Raw genomic sequence first — 21,095 nt, forward strand, 5'->3', positions numbered from 1 at the left:
AAATGGTTTTACAAGGTCACAATTACAAAATCATTGAGAATTTTATTACACAAACAGTATACCAAAAGCGATAGAGTGAAATGTTTTAATTGTAAATCAAAGTTTCCAAAACTATTTGCGGCGTAATCAAAACAGACTAATGGATTGACCAGTGGTTTGTTACGTTTGTACAACGAAATTAATCAATTAACTGTAATTCAAGAATACATGCCGTCAGGTTCTCTTTGATTACTGAATTTATTTAAGAAATCCAAAACTAATTACAACGGCAACAGTAACAAAGATTCAGATTGACATCGTTTTGTTATTTTATCACTTTGCAAACATTTAGTACCTACTACATCCAAGACAGACTTTGTAAATAATCGTGCGCTTGAGTACTTTAGTTACACCTATTTCAACTGCCACACAGCTTGCTTTGTAAGCTGTTATGTCAGTCCTCAGAAATGACAATGCATGAGTGGTATGAGGAGTGGCACAGGACAACGTAATGTCCGTCGTGCTGTTTATCTATAAAGGTGACGGTTACCACTTACCGGTTATCTAGTGGATCATCAAATTCTTTGTCATTTATAATTCATATAATTTATAGTTTATTACGGACATTTAGCTATAAGTCAATTCTACCTTCAGTTGCATTTGCATTGTGAGTTTGAGCTAAGAACTGAAAAGTAACTTGGGCCTAGCACTTGGATATGAATTACATATCTTCAGAGCATTTGACATTAACTTGTATATATTCTTTAATAAAGACATATTGTTCATAAATGTAGATGGTAATGTGGGAAGAAGAAAGCCGAAAAAGAATGGCAGAACTTTGTAAAATATGATATTGCAAGAAAATGAATAACGAGAACACCACGATTTTTGTAATAAAGTGTTACAGAGAAAATAAATAAAATTAAAAGAGACAGGAATATCAGACATAACCTTTACTTATATGAACAAGATCCGCGTGTTTAATAATAAACTAATTTAAACAAACATCTTGTGAGGTTTTTATTAAACAAAAATTTTCAGTAAATTTTCACTAATGTTGTAGTTTATATATACGAGTATTATTAAACATAAGAATATATAGTTTTATACAAATATACACATGTCCTAAAGGAAAATAACCCGTCTATTATGAAGTATAACAAATGAGAAACGGAATATAATAAAATGTTTAGTCACAATAGCGTACTTCAGTCGTAAATCTGTCCCGATAGCGGAATTAAAAACTATCCCACCGAAATTTGGAATGCAATAAATGACGCGACGATAGACAAATATCGCAACTATACACAGTTACGCAAGTTAAGGGGATGAGCGTGTATTTCTGCTTCATCTTCTTCTCCAAAAGGCGTATTAGACTTTTCGTCGTTTAGCATTATACAGTTTTATACTTTTAGGTTTTATACAAGAAATCACGGTCAGAATGAGTGCGTGATAACTATTTACACACCAATTTTTGGCGGTCGATTGTATAACTATTTATTTAATCGACTGCCAAATATAGGAGAAACTCAATTCGACTATATATTCTAATATAGTACTATCTTTTGGGTACGGGTTTCTTCAAAAATTCTTTGTACTTCCAAATTCCTTCTATATTTTATAATAGTATATACTATAGCAAATACAATATTAAAGAATAGTGAAAGATTACCTTAAAAAAACATACTTTTTAACTTGTTTGAAGATTTTAAAGAATGTTTGGAGGTCCATTGTAATATTTAAGTCGCAAATAGGTAGCGTACAAATTTTTGTGCTATTTCATGTTATTTTTTTATACAGTATTTTTATTTTATTATTACTAGAATATATGTATAGGAATCTATCATTATTTTCAAATTATTATCTCAGTCATTATATTAACTTGCACCTATATATGAACGTACATGTAACTTATAAATCATAACAAGCGCATACCATCATTCACATTGTTCATAATAATTCAATAGAAATACGCAACTTTGTAATTAAACACACCGTATCTATCATCATCATTGTCAGCGATTTGATCTCTGACATTTCCAACGAGAAGTATCTAATCTGAGGTGGGCATCGACCATTTGCATCTTAACAACTGGATACAAAATAGCATTAGTATAATGGCCAGTTAGTAATTGCCACCCCTGACACGTATTATATAAATCGGCGTGGTGATCGTGGTGAAAATGTTGACGACCACTGACGACGGATTTAGGGGGTACCCGCCGAATTACAAACACGCGTCCCATGCGTCCAAGTGATAAACGACCGGCCTGAACGTAGAAATGCACGCAATTCTTTTCCGCATTTAATTTTGGCGTCGACTGTTCACGCTTGACGTAAATCATTGTAGAGAAATATTACTACTGGAGAAATGTTAGGGCAGTAGTAATATTAAGTAGCTTATTAATAACATAAGATAATATTACATACAATACTGACGATCATTATAAATATGAAAATGTCTTTAAACTTTCACCTCTCAACCGCTTAATAAATCATTATGAAATATCAATATATAGGCTAATCTTTACGTCGCGTATGAAATCGCAGATAGAAGCTAGTGTTATGTATATATATATATAACAATAGGGAATGTTGGTTGTGGTTGTTTTCCATCCATGGAATGTTATGGAAAAAGTAGGAGTAAGGACACAGGGTAATGTGGTGGTCAGAAACTTGGAATTACGTATAAATAGATAGGTAATTTTTTTTATTTATGTTAAAGGCACAAAAGGCACTATATAAGTATATATAGTAATATGATAGGGACTATGGGTGGTGTTGTTTCCATGAATGGAATGTTATAGGAAAAGTGGCTGGTAAGGGCGCAAGGTAAGAGCGGGTAAGGTAAATAACTTGTGTACCTTACCACTTTGTTGGTGTAGTAAGTACCTAACAGTAATCTTTAAAATATTCATTTTAATATAATATCATACATACCTAAATATCGTGACCGGAAACATCAATCGCACACAGTTTATTTATTATATCGTTTAACAGTTTCCACTTCTGTTGTGTTTGGACCCAACAGCGACAAGTTTATTTGTCCGGCATTTCAAAAAACAATTGGCCGATTTATATATAACGCGCATATTGTCGTAAAACATAAAAATACTGAGAAAGTGGAAGTCGTTTGTTCTCTGACATAACATTATTTTTATATTTATGACTATTATATATATTTTATCACCCATTCTGTCTCGTGATTGAAATTATTATACATACCTATTACAAATATATCTTAGATATGTATATTTAAAACCGTGTAAACAGGAGTACAACATGTTGGACAAAATAATTGTATAAAATATTACAATTGTTTTGTCCCACGTCTTTGATTTAAATAGTTTCTAAAGATGAAAAAGTATTCTAAATTTAAAATTCTATACCTACTGAAATATATTTTAAATTGATTAAACATATAAAGCTCAATAATAAAATTAAGAGCCGTTGGATTGGATAATAAGTTTAAGCAGTGGCGATATTTATTTAAATACACACAAATATATACAAAGTCAATTTTAAAATTAGAATCGATCAAATCCAATACTGAAACTGACTAAGTAAATATTTGTAGGTACCTACCCCAAAATACGCAATACATTTTGAATATGGAATCAATGACTTTCAAACTCTTTTTTTTTTTCTTGTATATTAAACTAATTATTTCCAACCAGTTACTTGAACGGAACGTTTTAGTATTCATGAGAATTTTCAAAACTTTTTTCATAGCGAATACCTTTAGGTTATAAATTAAGACTTTTTCCAACTTTTTTTAACTTAATAGACTTATCTTACTTAGATTGGGTTGTGCGTTCATAGTCAATCAGAGCAAACTATTTCATAAATATAGATTAAAAATAGCGAACAGAGACAATTAATGAGATGGTTCTTAAACGTTTCATTCTCGAGAATGTAAACGCGACGTAACAATTAAGTAACATCGCACGATAAATCAGGTGAATCCGAGCCGTACAATAAAACAGATTTATTACCGCTTCCAGTAAAAACAATTCTCGAGAAGTTTTTGGATTATTTTATATTTGTATAAATGTGTTTGTTTTCCGACAAATAATTTCGTAAATATTTTGATATGACGGACATGTAAATTAGGTACACGTAAGCAGATATAGGTATATAGTTGTAATGTATAGAACTGATTTTTATTCTATATAATAATGTAACTGAAATGTTTAACAAGTTGACGACCTACTTGATGAAAAGTGTTAGATCATTCTCTTACTCACAATAGTCCGATACCGTGCAAATTTGTATGTATTGTAGATACCTAAGAACTGTGTGCTTATAAAATAACGTTGCGGTATAGGTCGGTTTATGACAAACTAGCTGTTACCTGCGACTTCATCTACTATTTTGTTTAAAAAAAATCCTTTGTCCAATGTCGTGTTACAACCTTTACTCACGTCAAATTTCTCTAAAATTCATACAGCCGTTTAGTCTTGAAAATGGAACAAACTTATTCACAGACCGACACACTTACACAATTTAATACTCGGCTACATAACATCAGTATGGATTACAAAAAGTCATTAATAGTGTATTAATTATATTATTATAAATATATAATATAGCCAACGGGAATAAAGTATGTCGTGGAAACAATATCAAACATTAGGTAGTATAGATCTGGGCATTATAATAGCTAAAATACATTTCGATTCTACAAATGCACCCGCCGACCACCCAACAATAGTGAAGCAATTAATAAAAAGGTCTTTTTTCTTTTTTTCGTTTAAAAAAAGAATAAAAACAGACTCCCGCGCACCTCACGTCAAACTTGAAACGCATAGCGAGATAAACGTTCATCCTCGAACTTCGCATGAGATCACGTTCCGCGCATTATTTTGATGAATTCGAATTTCGAATGCACGTCGGTGTATTGTGATTCTTTCTTTCTTTTAAAAAGGTATTTTTTTCTTACTTAGACAGTACCTTATAGGAAGTGTACCTACGTAACTATACCTAATAATCTATACTAGTCCACACTGATATTACAAATGCGAAATAATCTGTGTCTGTCAGTCTATTCTATCCATTTATAAATCTACTAGCGAGCCGTCCCGGCTTTGCACGGATGCATTACTTTGAATTTCTCGGTTTAAACTACACTTTAACCCGAATGTATACATATACTTAAATCTTCCTCTTGAATCACTCTATAGTCTATGCATTAGAATCCGTTGCGTAATTTAAAACATATAAGCGAACAGACAGCAGTGGTGAGTTTTTTTTATACTATATATAGTCAATCTTTGCATAGTAATATTTCAAATTTAATAGATCCAATTCCACTATTTATAAATCAACACCTCTAAATTTTACACTCGTTCACGTAAGTGTTACTAATAAAAAGGTATACCTACTATTATTACATCAGATAAATAAAGAATACCTTAAAGGTGAATTATAATTATAATAATTTTCAGTTCCCAGTTATTATTACAACAAGAACAATGTAATGTTTAAAGCCATTTAATCGATTTGTACACGCATTCTGAGTTTCGCGAAAACGTATTTAATTTAATCTGATGTTTCTGAGATGCAAATAATATCATCAGATGGAGTACAGGATGATTGTTATTATATAAATATTTACTTATATTGACTTTCATTTTTTAATTGCATATATTATTTTATATTGTTTATAGTAAAATTTATTTATAATAAAAAATATGTTTTGATACAAATGTATCAAGTTATATTTTTATCGGTATTACTTTTGTGGAATTTAATAAAAAAATGTTGTTGTTGTTAAATATTTAATTTAAATTCATAATAATATATAAGACCTGCATACGTTATCGACATTTTTTAAAAACTGCATAATCCACAATATTATATTATCAATCAAATGAAATTAAAATATCTTTATTCATGTAGGTCCATTACAAACTCCAAAGATATATCAAATGTAGGTACTGTCAGTTCGCTTTTATCCTTTTCAAACGAGCTTGTATGATTCCAAAATTTGTACTAAGTTTTTTTTTTAATGAATGATTAGTTGCTTATATAATGTATATCATTGTAAATATACTAGGAACAATAATTTAATGTAATTAAATAATGCTGTATGTAAAATAAGATAATACACACACAGTATAGAATATCACACGAAGTCAGGAAAGTTCTTAAGGAATAATCTCATACAAATCCATAGACTATTTACGTATGTGTATATACTGATAGGTATAATACAAAAATACCCACTTCATAAAAAAAAATGAGCGAAGCCATAAACATTATTAGGTACTACAATTATAATGAATAAGCTGTCGCAAACAAAAGGTAAAATAAAGAAGAAGCATTCTGAAATAAAAAACAAAACGTGCTTTTGTGTGGGAAAAAATGAAAATGGAAAATCCGATTCATCCCGGACTCGTAGCCAGAGGTCTATTCAGAAACCAACTTATTAAATAAATTAACTGCAAGTTGCTAGAAAAGGAAAAACTAAGCGGTTCTCTCATTCATTCGTGGACAAAGAGGGTAATTCCTTAAAACCCGACGCCATACTGTTCCGAGTTGAATGCGAACTGTAGCGAAGAAAGCCCGCAAAAATAATTAGAAAGTGACGGGAATAACTACACTGTAGAGCTTCGCAATTGTACTTATTTTATCGATATATATATTCAATTAGGGTAAACATAAAAATTTAGAATCGATTAATATTAGCGAATGTTACAATATTATTAAGGTGAAATGTTTGAATGCTGGATATTCGAAGTAATATGCCGGACTACTCGATCTGACTTTGAAGATTCTTTTAGTGTTGGATAACCCATTTATCGAGGACGGGGCGAGGTTCTACAACATTAAGCTACGACTAATAGAAGAAATGTTAAGAGTGAACATCAAATCAATAATGTAATAGATTTATGATATTATACCACGAAATAAAAAAATAATCTTAATTAGAAAACAGTAGAAAAGTATTAAGTAACTAGAAAAATAATATTTTTTTAAATAGAGTTGTATTTAATTGTCAACGTCGGTACTTATGTTTAATTGTAAGTAGGTACTGAATATTTTATTATTATAAAGTACCATCATGTCCATGTATTGCGAGCACGAGCTTTGTGAAAGCTACAATAATATGTACAAATACTATTAAATATACAAATAAAGTAACGGTAATGTAGTTATGTTTTGTATATAGGTGTTGACATCGATATAACTACACAATCATTACGCATCACTAGTTAGCTGGGTGCGCGCCCCACATTCCAACTTTTCATCACTCCGCTCGCCTACCCGGCGCATTGTGTCCGTGGGAACCTTTATTGCCTCCATAGAAAACCGTGAAAGCCCCCAAGAAAAGCATTTGTGTACCCGCGCTTCAATGAAACTAACAAAGAGCCCAGTTTCAGTGTTGATTCCTTGCCGGTTCCAGACGTCTTTTCATCCGGTATTTTCCGATTCGGCCAACTCTATTGGTTTCCGCCTTGTTTTGTATCGGTAAATGAGTTTCCTGTAGAAAGGTTAATTTACTTTTCAGTTAGGTTTTTGTTGCGGCCCTCTTGAAAAGGTCTCTTTATTTTTTTGTTAAATAATCTATTTATTTGGATTTTATTATAGTACATACCTACTGACTACGACTAATATTGTTATAAATCTTTATAATTATGTACCTCTACTTAATTCAACTATATTTATTCTACTTTACGAAATAAATAATATAATTTAATTAACCTCGTGTTAGGTTTACGTTTCTTATATTTAGAATGTCTCCATTTACTATTATATTTTAATCTGGATATGTACGTAAAGTTTTCAATTTACATATACGTTTATATTATTTTTTAAACTTTTTTTTACTTTTACATCAATATTTGATCTCTACGGAATATTTAATATAGGCACATATAAATGTAATAGTTTATTAGATTATACATTTAGATACGATTCTAAACCTATTTATTTTCCCTAACGTATGATATACCTACAATACATCTCCTTTAAAAGATCTGCTCTCAACAACGTTCTTGGATGCATGGCAATCAGCAATATCAAAAAGTTGCTAAAATCCATATCAAACATGGCAAAGTATAGACTTTTAACTTCTCTCAAAAAAAATGACATTTTAAGTTCGACGGTAAACTTTTACTTTACTTTACGAATACTAAATTATTTACTTAATTAACAAACGAAATGAAAATAACAAGACAAATTAGCATGAGCAAGTCTCGCTGTAGATACTGAACGGCCGATTCACAATTTCTCTCAACTTCTAGACTTCCCTGGGTAACTAAGCGTACACTATTTAATTATAAAGACCTCCACCCTTCGTCCCTGCGGGTGGAAGTAAATATCACTTCTCCAAAATCTTTTTTACCAAACAACGTTCTTTAAATATAAGTATTGTCGTTTATTTATAAAAATATATATCTGACTTTAAAATTGTAATAATTTATTATATTATTGAAAAAAAAAACATAGTAATAAATTATAACTATATAATCACCTAATAATATTCTTTAAAAAAAGAGCGATGAAAATTGGTTCAGGATGAACATACCTACTTATACAAAATAATTAAAATGGATATTGGAATTACTTAAGCACTTCATTTCAAGTCTTAAGTAAGGCGATAGTTGAAATGATTTAGTACACCTTCATGATTAAAATTGGAGATGGGGTAATCAGAAGTGAACGTAACACTTTACAACCTCCTATTTAACCGAGTAGACATAGTTCAATCTAACGTAATAAGGGTATTGCCATCTCTCAGTTCAATTTTGTTTGTTATCATTGTTTCCATAACCAGAGAGTTAGTTAGAAATACCTACTTTGGCATATAGGTTTATGGGGTCAGACAGTCTTGGTTTAACTTTAGTGGTCAATAAATTGAAGTAGTAAACACAGAATCACTATGAAATAGTTCATAGTAATTTGTTTGAGGTAGAGTCGGATCACATTATTGATAAATTTTAAGTTAGGCCAATAAATAATAAAGATAACAATTTATGAAAACATAAACACGATACTAATACAGACAGATATAAAACGTAAGTGCACAGAGTAAACACTGAGGTTGATTGCCAGTCGCAGATTAATGCAACCATTAGGGGAATGTCGCTACCTGAGCGACAAAGGTGAAATCGTGCTGTGGCAAATGGTTGAAGATTATACTGCCTTGTAGCCACAATTAACTGTTACAATGATGGCTTTTACTGCATCAATTTATACTTTGATGAAGTATTTATGGACGTTTCTAAAGAAAGCATTGATGTTATAGACAACTAGTTTCGACTAGCGACTTCGTTCGGGTGATCACGAATGACCGGAATACAAAGTAACCTGTGTCCGTATTCATCATAAACTCATGAATGGGGCCACATTGCTAGCAATGAACGTCTGGTCGACCTTCACATGGAAATAATGGAAACCATTGTGCTAAATTTAGACGTTCATGTTGTACATATTTCCATGAGGATCATGACCATCATCCTCCATTGCTGTTCATCATCCTACATCTCCGTTATGCCAACATGTGATCGTTAAAACGTAAAACATATGGACTCACTTTCACGTTTATAATATTAAAGTAAGGATTATGATAAATTTATTTGATAGAATTCCTTAAATTACCTTGAAGGCCGACAATACTCAGATATTATAGGTACATACTTATGGGCGGTGGCCTATCATTTACATTAGGTGAGTCGTATGCTTGTTTGTCCCTACGTTATAAAAAAGTACTGGCAACTAAGCATTATGCCACATATGATCAAGTACCTAACGATAATTGTCAGCGGCAACGCAGACCTTACTAATGGACGCAAAAATCGTACACCGGCACTGTATTAACAATGTAAAAATAATATTTATTAAAACAACACATCAACAACACAAAGCGTAAGTGATATTTTAATGAAGTGCAAGTGGAATGTCAATATATAATTTGCATAAGGTGTGTGTCAGTTACTTAAATAGTTTTATAAAGTAGGTTGGCAGTAATGAACGGAAGTTTGTAAAGAAAGCACCAATAGAAAATAAAATTGCATTAGATAAGTGTGTATCTATAGTATTATGGAGTATTTACATACGGATGTCTGCAATTAAACAACTAGGTAACAAAGAATTTACATAAAGAAAGAAAATCTCAACGGTTCTATTTCACTTGAGTATCTTCTACAGTTTTATTTAATTAAACTGTACGCAAATGACCTACAAATATTTCTATCATTCTATTGTCGTGTAGGCATATAAGCAAGATGTTTTTATATAATTTAAATGTGACATTATATTAAGCAATAAAATCATAGAGACATAAACTTCAGGTTAAACATATTCTATTCACCAACCTACCGCAACTTTTCATGCATGATCAATCACTAATTTTGTTTTATAAAAGTGCAAATATTGTGATATATGTAATTACCTTACTTTCATATAATACCTTACTTTGTTTGTTCGCTATTCAACTAAAAGTGCATTACGTAAGTACTTACGGGAATTAAATATGCCGGGAAAAATACCTCCCAGTTCAGTTCAGTCAGACAATACATTCTTAGTTGTTAGTTAGGTCATTGACAGTAGGTACCATCACTCAACATGCACTATGATTGGCAGTCAGCCATTATTAATTTCAATTCTGTTCACCATAGACTCAAAACATTATGCCTGTATCATTTGCTCATACTTCAATTGCGTTTAACAACAAATTAGAATTACGACTTCCAGATCTTAACGTCATTTTAGTAGGTAAACTAAATACTATAAGTATAAATCAATCATCTCTTAATATGACTGATCAGTATCTATCATTCAATATCATTTCTATAGATCTCTATTTGTTTGTCATGTGGCCAATAAAAAAATAGCAAAGTCTATATTTAAAATTATTTATATAATACTTATATATGTAAGTTTTTCGCACTGCTACCCATGAGAAGTAAGGTAAAAATATTCTATATTAACATATAGGTTGATTTTGATTCGATTTGTCTGTGTACAAAATATAATTATAATCATTTTAGGTAAAGAAATTTCTTACTCTTTCGACGTTTGCATCGACTAGTTTCTACTTCTACTTCTTCTTTATAATATTATTGGATTTAGGTAACTATACTCTTTAGTTGTTAAAATTGATGAATTGGTTCTAGTATGAAAGTAGATAGTAGGTATACTATCTATTCTCATACCAGAACCTAGACTGAGAATAGAATGGATATGTGTATTCTTTTTTTATATTCTCTACTTAGGTGTGCCTAACAAGTAGGAAATATAATAAAGTAAAAAGTTACAATAAAAAATCAATAGGCAGCCAAAACTATAACATATAATATGTAGGATAGTATAAGAGAGTATGCGGTCAAATATTTAATAGCCCTTTTAATGTATACAAGAGTGTAAATAAATTAGTAATTACCTATAAATTTTATAACTTGTTATCTTAATGCATTAGGCATGTTAACAACTAAGAGCATCTAATATTTTCATTTTATAATTAACCAGTTAATTACTTCAGCTTTGCTTATGTGAACCGATATGCTATGCAAACGTCTTTAAAGTAATTTCGGAAAACCCTTTCCTACTAGATTCTCTCGTAACAAAAGGAACGTATAACCTACCTAAACAAAATAGTTATTAGTAGCTCTAATGGTTTAGACTGACTTGATAGATAACCAGTCAGCTAGATAAAGTATCTTTATGTACCTATATGAGATAAGGGCTCTACCTATACCAGTTCTGCTAATGCAAATTGAAAGAATGTTATTACATTCTATAGTTCCAACTATTTATAATCTGCAAAACCGGTACATTCTATATGAGTAGTATTAAAACCGTTATAATCCTGTATAGACAATTTTATTTAGCAATTCTCAACACAGGCATGCGCAGTAAATGAAATTACACGCAAGAATGAAAACGCAAAATGGACGAATCGAAGAAAATCTCGACCACAAAGGCGTGCCTATTTCCACGGATCATTGTGCCAGAATACACCAGATATATCTCTCTGTCCTACTCCAATAAAGAAGCCGGCGGTCGATGCGCAAAAGAGATAGGCGCCACAATAGACAATTGTTATCCCTTCCACCTCTAATGTACTGCCCTAGTCGCAATGTTTATGGGGAATTCGCTAAAATTTGTATGTGAAAGTTAGGTAATAAGGTTGATAATTGTATGGGAGGACGTGGCCAATAATTTGATTCGGCTTATATCATTGGGAAAACAATAGATTCAGTTATGTGAGTCTTTAAATAGAAGTTTATGATATTGGTAGGAAGTGGATTGGAGAGGAATAATGTAGGCGTTATTTTACGACCGAAGATTTTCATACAAATTTCACAACGAAACGACCTGTCAGTGAGTATTAATAGACGATTAATGCAAAAGAGTATCTCGGCTGAATCGTAACGACAGTAAGATATCGTTATTTTGTGTAATAAAAATTTATACAAAATGGACAGTCTAGACTAGACTTGGTAGATAATATATATTATAAACACGACCATATTATTTCGTCATTTCAATAATTATACGTAAAATATAGGTACATAATAGATTTTATTTGTTAAATATTTTTAACAAATAAAATATCTAACTACTCATTCTTATAATAATCAATGTTCATCATTGTGATGTAAAAAAATGTATGTGTCTGGACATTAAATTTGGCGCCAAATTTCGTGTCAGAATTCACATTCACTTACACATTACTCTACGAACAATAAGCTGTATGCTCTACACATCGTTGCCTGCCTACATAGCAAATTAAAAACAAAAATATATAACAACTTATACATTTTCGCGGTAATGTATACTTTTTAAATGTGTAACGCTGTAAGCAGATAAGTACTTACACACACGGAGACTGTATATAGATACCATAAAACGAGCACAGAGTAAAAACTCTAAGCAAGCCGCGAGTTACCACAGCTTTTTAATATTTTTAATCTCTATCAACTTTAATCATAAACGGTGTGTCCGTCATTCCTAGTCCTCACTAATTGGACTGACACACCTACCGGTGTCAGGGGATATATTTTTTTCAAATTAAACGTGAGTTTTTAATATGACAACTTGTTGACACGCGATTTAAGCAGTTGGGCGGTTTAATGAAAATGACGCCTTTAAATATGTTTTTGAGAGCAGTTAACATGTGCACCTTTTTTGATCTTGTAACATACTACCGTTTTCAATTTAGACTGGATCGTTTATTTATCTCAATTTAGTTTTTTGCATATGTGAATTTATATCTACATATTAAATTATATATATTTAATATATCTTACTAATATTATAAACGCTTAATTATGTAAGTGTGGAAGGATGGATGGATGTTCGTTACTCTTTTACGCAAAAACTACTGAATGGATTTTAATGAAACTTTTCAATAATAAAAGCTTGTACGTATGTACATCAAAATAACACATAGGTGGTAAAATTTCACGTAGGTGAAACCGCCGGCATAGCTAGTACCTATATATATATATATTGAAGGGTGTCGATATTATTAATCTATTTACTGAAATATAATTGAATAGACTATTTATTTCAGGTGGCCTAGAACTAAAATTAGTATTTTTTGTAAATCCCAATACATTAAGTAAGTATTAATTTATAATAGCGGTGCCCGCGATTTCACCCTCATGAAAATTATAGCCTATGCGTGATTCAGATGTATAAGCTACTGTAGTTTTATCAAAATCCATTCTGTAGTTTTTACGTGAAAGAATAACAAACATCGATACATAAATTTCTATCCATACTTACTCACTACCTTTCGCATTTATAATATTAGTAACATACATGTTATTCAATTGTTACACTAAAGTAAATAATCATCTATCAACTAACTAATGTAAAACATAAAAACTTATTGGGGATATAACGCTATAAAGGATAATCAATATTTTTTTAGATAAAACATAGTATATTTCTGATTCCGTGATACACATCTATCTTCATTTTAAGATCTGTTTACTCATGAAAAGCTAAACTGACAGATAAGCATACTTATAGGTATGGATTGAGAAATAAATAAATTACAGATAATTTATTTATTTCTCAATCCATATAAGTATGTTTATCTGTCAGTTCAATCCATGTCTTCATGGCTTAAAAATATGTAATTTCTTTATCGCCATAGCTTTCTGTATCTACCCATTAGGAAGAAGATAGCTGTAGATGTACCTACGTATAATTTATTTGTTTTAATTTTTAAAAACGGAACGATGATTGCCGACCAATGAGACGCGTCCCCAACTGATTGTCAATTAGCGACATCAAACGGGCTTTTTGCGAATTAAGCGCGCGTTTTGTGTTCATTTTTTGTCCGGCTGTCGACGAGAGCGGACGCTTGATGAGTTTTTCCGTTTCGCAGTTTCATTTTCATATTTCCGTTTGTCTGAATACGAGGGGGACTACAATAAGCTTACGGTTGTTGGGGGATTTAAATATTGATGATGCGTATAAATTACAGGTTGGGAGTTTGCCTACATAGCTATACGTACATTGTGGAATTAATAATTGCTACATGTTTTTAATATGATTATTTATTGTATATGTAGTATTTAAAATATAAATGCTCACGACGTTTACGATGAAAGTAAACTAGTCACAGCCTCGTCAACCTTATTTTTTTTTTGGAACAACAACGTTAATATGTGAATTCTAAGAGTCTAAGGAATAGGTACCTAATATATTGCAATAATCTAATACGGAGTTCTTCTGTCTTGATATTTAATAAACCGATATCAAGATTACGTTATTTTAATTTTAAACTACAGTCACAATTCCACAATCACACTTAGGTACTATTCAGTTTCAAATTTATTTTGACTGAACATAAATATTCAATAGACAAATAATTACTTATTGTGTAATTGAATAAAACATCATAGTGTACATGTATCTATAGCATTCTAAATTCAAATAATCTGAAATGAAACAAAGCAAACAAAACTGTCTGGTTGAAAAGAACATAACAACAAAACCTATAGAACGAACCAGCCAGTATCGAACTCTATTCGAAATGGTTCCGGAACGGAGTCAACAAAGGGACGTTCTGTATTTGAAAAAAGCCCGCGAATGCGAACGCGGGTCCGCCATTAGCCGCTCCCATTTGCAGCACATCTATAGACGGTGGTTGTGCCTCTTCAATCTGTACCGTCAACAATCGTAGGGGTGACACAATTAAAAATATACCAACATAAAACAAAATATTTTTTACCAACATAAAACTATTTCATCGCTAACTGTTAAATTAAAAAAGAACTAGATACCTGACGTGTGAAGTTAAAACAGCTAGTTTGCATGAAAAATATTAAACTAATAAAATGAGCAAAACTAAAACGTTTACAACAAAAATTTTAAGAAACGGCTTACCGTTTCTTAACATTTAAGTATTATAAACACTATTTTGTACACATTTCGTAAACTCATCAAAGATAAATGCGTATATTATATAAAATATAGAAAAATAGATATTTTTTATTGTTGCCACTCATTAAATAATTGACAACCCTACATGGAGGGCATGTGATCGAGTGTTGTTCGTGTTTTTATCGGTGATTCATTAGTATGAGAGTGTCTTTGTTACTGCCGGCATCGTGGCGCACTCTACCTAGTATATATTACGAATATTGAACACTACCTGCATCTCGCGACTTCGTCTGCCATTTTTAGATAACGGTAGCTTGTCAGTCCTCGCAAGTGAATTATAATAATTATATTAATTCAAAAATTCAAAAAAAATTCTTTATTTAGATAACACCATTTTAAAATTACATTATACAGTTGTTGAAGACTCCTTTTAAGCATAAAGATGCCTGTGCCAGGAGGCTCCACTCTTCCATACCTTATATCACCACTTTTGTAAAATGTTTCTTGTTTATTATACTATAAATAATTAGTTATATAATTCAATTTTAAAGTACATACATTATAGGAAACATTGTATTCAATCTATCTTAAAAATTCTCTGTAATAAATAGGAATATATGTACATATGTGTGTGTGTGTGTGTATGTGTGTGTGTGTATGTGTGTGTGTGTGTGTGTGTGTGTGTGTGTGTGTGTGTGTGTGTGTGTGTGTGTGTGTGTGTGTGTGTGGTGTGTGTGTGTGGGTGTGTGCGTGTGTTTGTGTGTGAATGTAATCTTGCACAACAGTTTTAGCATTGATAACAATGATGCAGCAGTAATTCAGTTTTATTATAATTTAATGTTTTTATCCAATCTATTAGTATATTTTTACATTCACGATAATTTTTAGGGTATATAGCTATCTTTTCATTTATTGTATTATACAAGAGTGCAGTTTGCTTTTCACATTGTATACTCGCGAATTTGGTTTTCGTTGTTGGCACTGATACAACTTTAAGTTTCCTTCTTTTATTTTCTAAAGCTGGGTCGTATGTAATTTGTTTATGCTTTTTTAAAACTGTTTTTAATATGTACAGTTTTCTCACAGACAAAAGATCCGTGATCCGGTATAAGTCATCAGTAGGAAATCGTCGGTTTTTCAAGTACATTACCTTGAGCAGAGCTCTTTGAGCTTCTTTAATGAAAAGTCTGTTAACATGACAAAGTAACGAAGCGGCAGACAGACACATTTCCGCCTTTATAATATTAGTATGGATTTATTGAAACCTTTCTCAATTTCTAGCTTCATTAAGTTATTGAAATGGCAAAGAATCTCTGTCTATCTGATGGAACGTAGCCACCAAAACATTAAGCAGGTACTAATAATAACCCTGGACAATCCAAACAGCGCCATCTTTACCTAAGCCAAGCAGACCGTCAGACAGTCGTAATATGAGTACTAGACAACTATATAATATAAATAGTAATAAATACTTAAATACACTTTTTTGTGTATCGAGGGAAGAATCGACCCACGACTGTCGAAAGTAAAGCGGTGTGCTAAACCGCTAAATCACCGATGCCGCCATTTCATTGTTTGCAAAGTGATCTATTTGGAGGCAGATTTAAGCGATTCAAAGTACACTTAATCACACATCGTACATCGTATAAGTACTTCGGTAATATTCTATTCACTGAAATAAAAACATAATTTCCAATTTAAGTACTAAAACTTAACTGAACTAGACATACACAAATGGGTTCTAAAATCTTAGATTCACTTACCAGACTACAAAAGTGAAATCTCCATGAGAAATCTAATAAGAAAGTAACAACAAAATCCCTGTAAAGTGGGCATTGAAAAGAATCGGGCTACAAACCTAATTTACAGGAAGGGTAAACAAAAACTGAGGTCCTTGTCGAGGGAGGAATCACAATGTGAAAGTATTACCCCTTCATGTTTAAGGAGAATTTACACTGTTGCAGACATTTGCTATTTAGAATTTGTAAACTGAAGTAGAAATTACAATATTTGTAACATAGATGTAATTTTTTTTGGATGTTTTTAATATTTGTAATCCTATATATATTATTTATAAAGGCGAATCTCTCTGTTTGTTACCCATTCAAGAATAAACGGCTGAATGGACCTTATTATATGTATATAAGTATTTTAATAATTGTCCACTACCCACATGACAAGCTTGGAACACGCTGGATAACGCTGTGTGAAATTGTTCTGAGATCTCAGAATGAAAATATGTCATATTTAGAATTAAGATTTGAACTCTAAAAGTCAATATTATGAAACAACTATAGGTGAAAGTTATAAATAATCAATTAGTGAAATATAAGCAAACATAAATATTAGAAAAAATCTGTGGTGAGTTACAAAGTGACAATAAAAGTAAACATTACAATACCAAAGCGGGAACAGACCCTCATCTCTCAATCCCTTTGAGTCCGTGACCTCGCATGTAAAGCAGCTTGGACATAGAGGGGTAAAAGCTTTCAGAACAAAGTGTTGCCACTACATCTTAATTAGGTGGTTTTGATATTTAAAATTGATATTTTTGCACTTTCATAATTAAATATGGTAAATGTTAAGAAAATATATTTTATAGGTTACTCAAAATTAGAATAGAATAGAACATTTTATATTGTTTATACAAATTAACTTAAAAGTAAGCAATTTTAAACAGACTCATCACAAGAAGAACAAGAAAAGCAAGATCTAAATCAGCTCTTTGAAATAATTTTTGTAAATTTACATTTTCTAAATTGTAACGTGTAATACAATCTACCAACTAGCACTAATTAATTCAGATTTCTTTGTACGGATCTCTACATCATCTAAAACATGAAGGATATTACAGATTATGGAAGCTATGATCATGTAAGTCATCAAGAACGACAATATAAAAGGCTTTATAATATATTTTGATATGTCCGTAATATTAAGTGTTATTAATTTGCAGGTATCTTGTCATTATAAGTGATATCTGCCTGTAATTAACTAATTTGATTATACGTACGTTATTGTTGACAGTTTATAAAATTATTTGCTTAAATGTATAAGTTGTTCATACAATAATAAATAAGAAGGTATTCTGTAAGAGATTGCTTTAAGAGATAAGTCCGCATTTTGTTAGCATATTTATATTAAATTCTTTTTTTGTAAATATTGTTTGTATGTTCAATAAAGAGTTACTTTATTTTTATTAATAGTAAGAGAAAAATCAAGATGTGACGTAGATCATTACAGAAAGTAACTCACCTTAGCCTGCTCCTGCTGTGATAATAGCTGCTCTCGTACCATTTGGAGCTGGAGTATCATTTCGGAAAGCTGCCGTTCCTTCTCGAGGACGCTCTCACCAGCTAAGGCTTGAAGAGTAGCGGAATCTAGGACTCCTCTTCGATCGCTGCGGACAAACATATAATTATTAGCAATTTATTGAGACTATTTGACTTCGACTAATTGGTTTATCGGTGTATTTAAATATAGAAGGACTATAGTTCTACATGTGCCTAAGGATATAAATGGAAGTATTTTTTATTCAAATGATCTTAATATTATAATAAAAAGAATACCCAATAATCTCTTTACTTTCCCATTCTCAATACAGACTTAACGGACAAAATTTAGCATTTCTTGCTAATTTTTGTATCAATAGCTTTACCAGTTTCAAATCTCGCGGAGGTAGATCATTCTACACTGTATGTTTTTTTACACTACTATGGTGGCAAACAGGCATACGGCCCATCTGTTGTTGGTACACTGTGACTACTAGAGGGTTTCTCCATCGGATATAGTATGCTCGAAGTAATTTGAGGTACCTATACCTATGTTAACTGCCAGTTTAGATTGCTGATCTATTGAATATGTAGCTTTGCAAACCTACAGATCTAGAAGGAGCTTGACTAATTACTGTAGTAGTATAGTCTCTACATACAGAAAGACCTATTTTTTTATTGAGGGTTTTGGGCTATTTTCAGGTGCTAAAACCTATGGCACTTCGACCTACATAGATCTATTATGCTCGCCCTTTCTCAAATTTCGCTGCATAGACCAGTGAGGGACACGAATAAACACAAAGGCTTACATTATTTTTAATTTAAACCTATTATGCATAGTTTAGATGCTCAGAAAACACTGTGTACCCTTAGCGTTGATATTTATAAGGATTAAGATATGTCGTATATAATCGTATGCATTGTAAACACGGGACGGAGATGATACAGCCGTGAAGAGAGGATGGCACTGAAGCGAGCTGAATTATTCATAACAACGGCAGATACTCCTTCCTGCTGTGTAACAACAAACAAAGATTGTACTTGATCCAAAGTTCTACGTGAGTTTAGAATGTTTAGTTTGGTACCTTACTATTGAAACTCACTGAGATTCTCGATCAAAGATTTTGATACAATATAGCACTCACTAAATATTATTTCTTGAAATATGTTTATGTAACTAATGAAATTGGTCAAAGAGCTTTGTTATAATGTGATTTTCTAATGAAATTATTTTTCTTTCAGTGATGGAATATAGATTTGTCATATATACATATATAAACCGAATAGTAAGTATAGTACTATTAAAAACTTTTGTAATCAAGAGTATGACTTATGCTGAATCAATTCTTACTACCTACCCCATACAAGTGCATTATGCTTTGGGAATTACAAGGTTATTAAAAATAAATAATAAGGTTCAATTTAATATAAATATTATGTGACTTACAAAAAATATAATTTTTATGTACCCCTACCATTTGTAGCGGTGGAATTACATAGTGTATTTCCACCGCTACAAATGGTAGGGGTAGGTTACTACAAATAAATGCAACTGAGACGGTCTTCCATTATTAATGTTGTGGGATTCGCTCTTTCCGAATATTATGACGTAACATTTTGACAAATATCTTTATTAAGTAGGTATGCCTAGTGGTTAAAGAAAAACACGATATTTTTAGGTACTTAAATTGAGAAATAAGAATACGGTAGTTATACATACATACTACTGCTACATGCTACATATATATCAGAATAATAGGTTTTACTTATTACCTATTATATCTATAGGTATGTCGGATACAAATTTATATAGAACTATAACCACACTTCAAAGGTAACAAAACTATTATGACTATGATTACACTATATTCCATATTCTATAATTCGCTTCAAACTCTTGTCTACACATAGTGAGGAAGTATTTAATGGAGCTTGAAATAAATAAATGTGCAGGAAAACATATATAAGAAAAAAAAATCTATCGGTACTGTTTCTTTCATATCTTAGCAAGCAAACAAGCATGTTACAAAAGTGTGGTAGAGCTCGGACAGAAACTATAGTCAAGCATACACCATATTTGACCATAACAAAAAATTGGATCAGCATATACTTGTTTTCGTACCGCAAAAACAGGCCACTTTCTCACATTAAACGAAAGGGCTCACATATATGTCGGCCACTCGATTTAATAAGTCCTTATTAAGGTTATTACTGTACAACTGTTACTTGTCAGAATATTGTTCACGATTTCACAGCCCGCTCAATAAACGAGTGTGCCACGTTTAAATCTATCATGTTTACATTTATGAGTACACTAGTGGCAGGTCTTGGTTTTGCCTGGCTGCTCATGATATTTGTACATATACACATAATAGATACTCTGATATGGTGTTACCTACCAGTGAATGATTTTTTAAATAAGTTCAATGATTCTAACGTTTAGTTTTGTCATAACATAACTATTATTAGTATAGATTGTGATGCGTTTATCTA

The 21,095-nt window shown here is 31.5% G+C and overlaps 1 protein-coding gene across 2 annotated transcripts in view; it reads right to left on the minus strand.

Moving 5' to 3' along the window:
* Positions 1–21,095, minus strand: part of LOC131842176 (transcription factor SOX-5) — a 215,164-nt gene that overhangs the window by 48,790 nt on the left and 145,279 nt on the right. For both annotated transcript variants that reach the window (XM_059190705.1, XM_059190706.1), the window contains exon 3: positions 18,586–18,730. In XM_059190705.1, the coding sequence (XP_059046688.1) occupies positions 18,586–18,730 (145 nt within the window). The remainder of the gene's footprint in view (positions 1–18,585; positions 18,731–21,095) is intronic.

Source organism: Achroia grisella, unplaced genomic scaffold (genome assembly GCF_030625045.1).
Source record: "Achroia grisella isolate CSIRO2021 unplaced genomic scaffold, CSIRO_AGI_Agris_v1 utg215, whole genome shotgun sequence".
Taxonomy (NCBI): Eukaryota; Metazoa; Arthropoda; class Insecta; order Lepidoptera; family Pyralidae; genus Achroia; species Achroia grisella.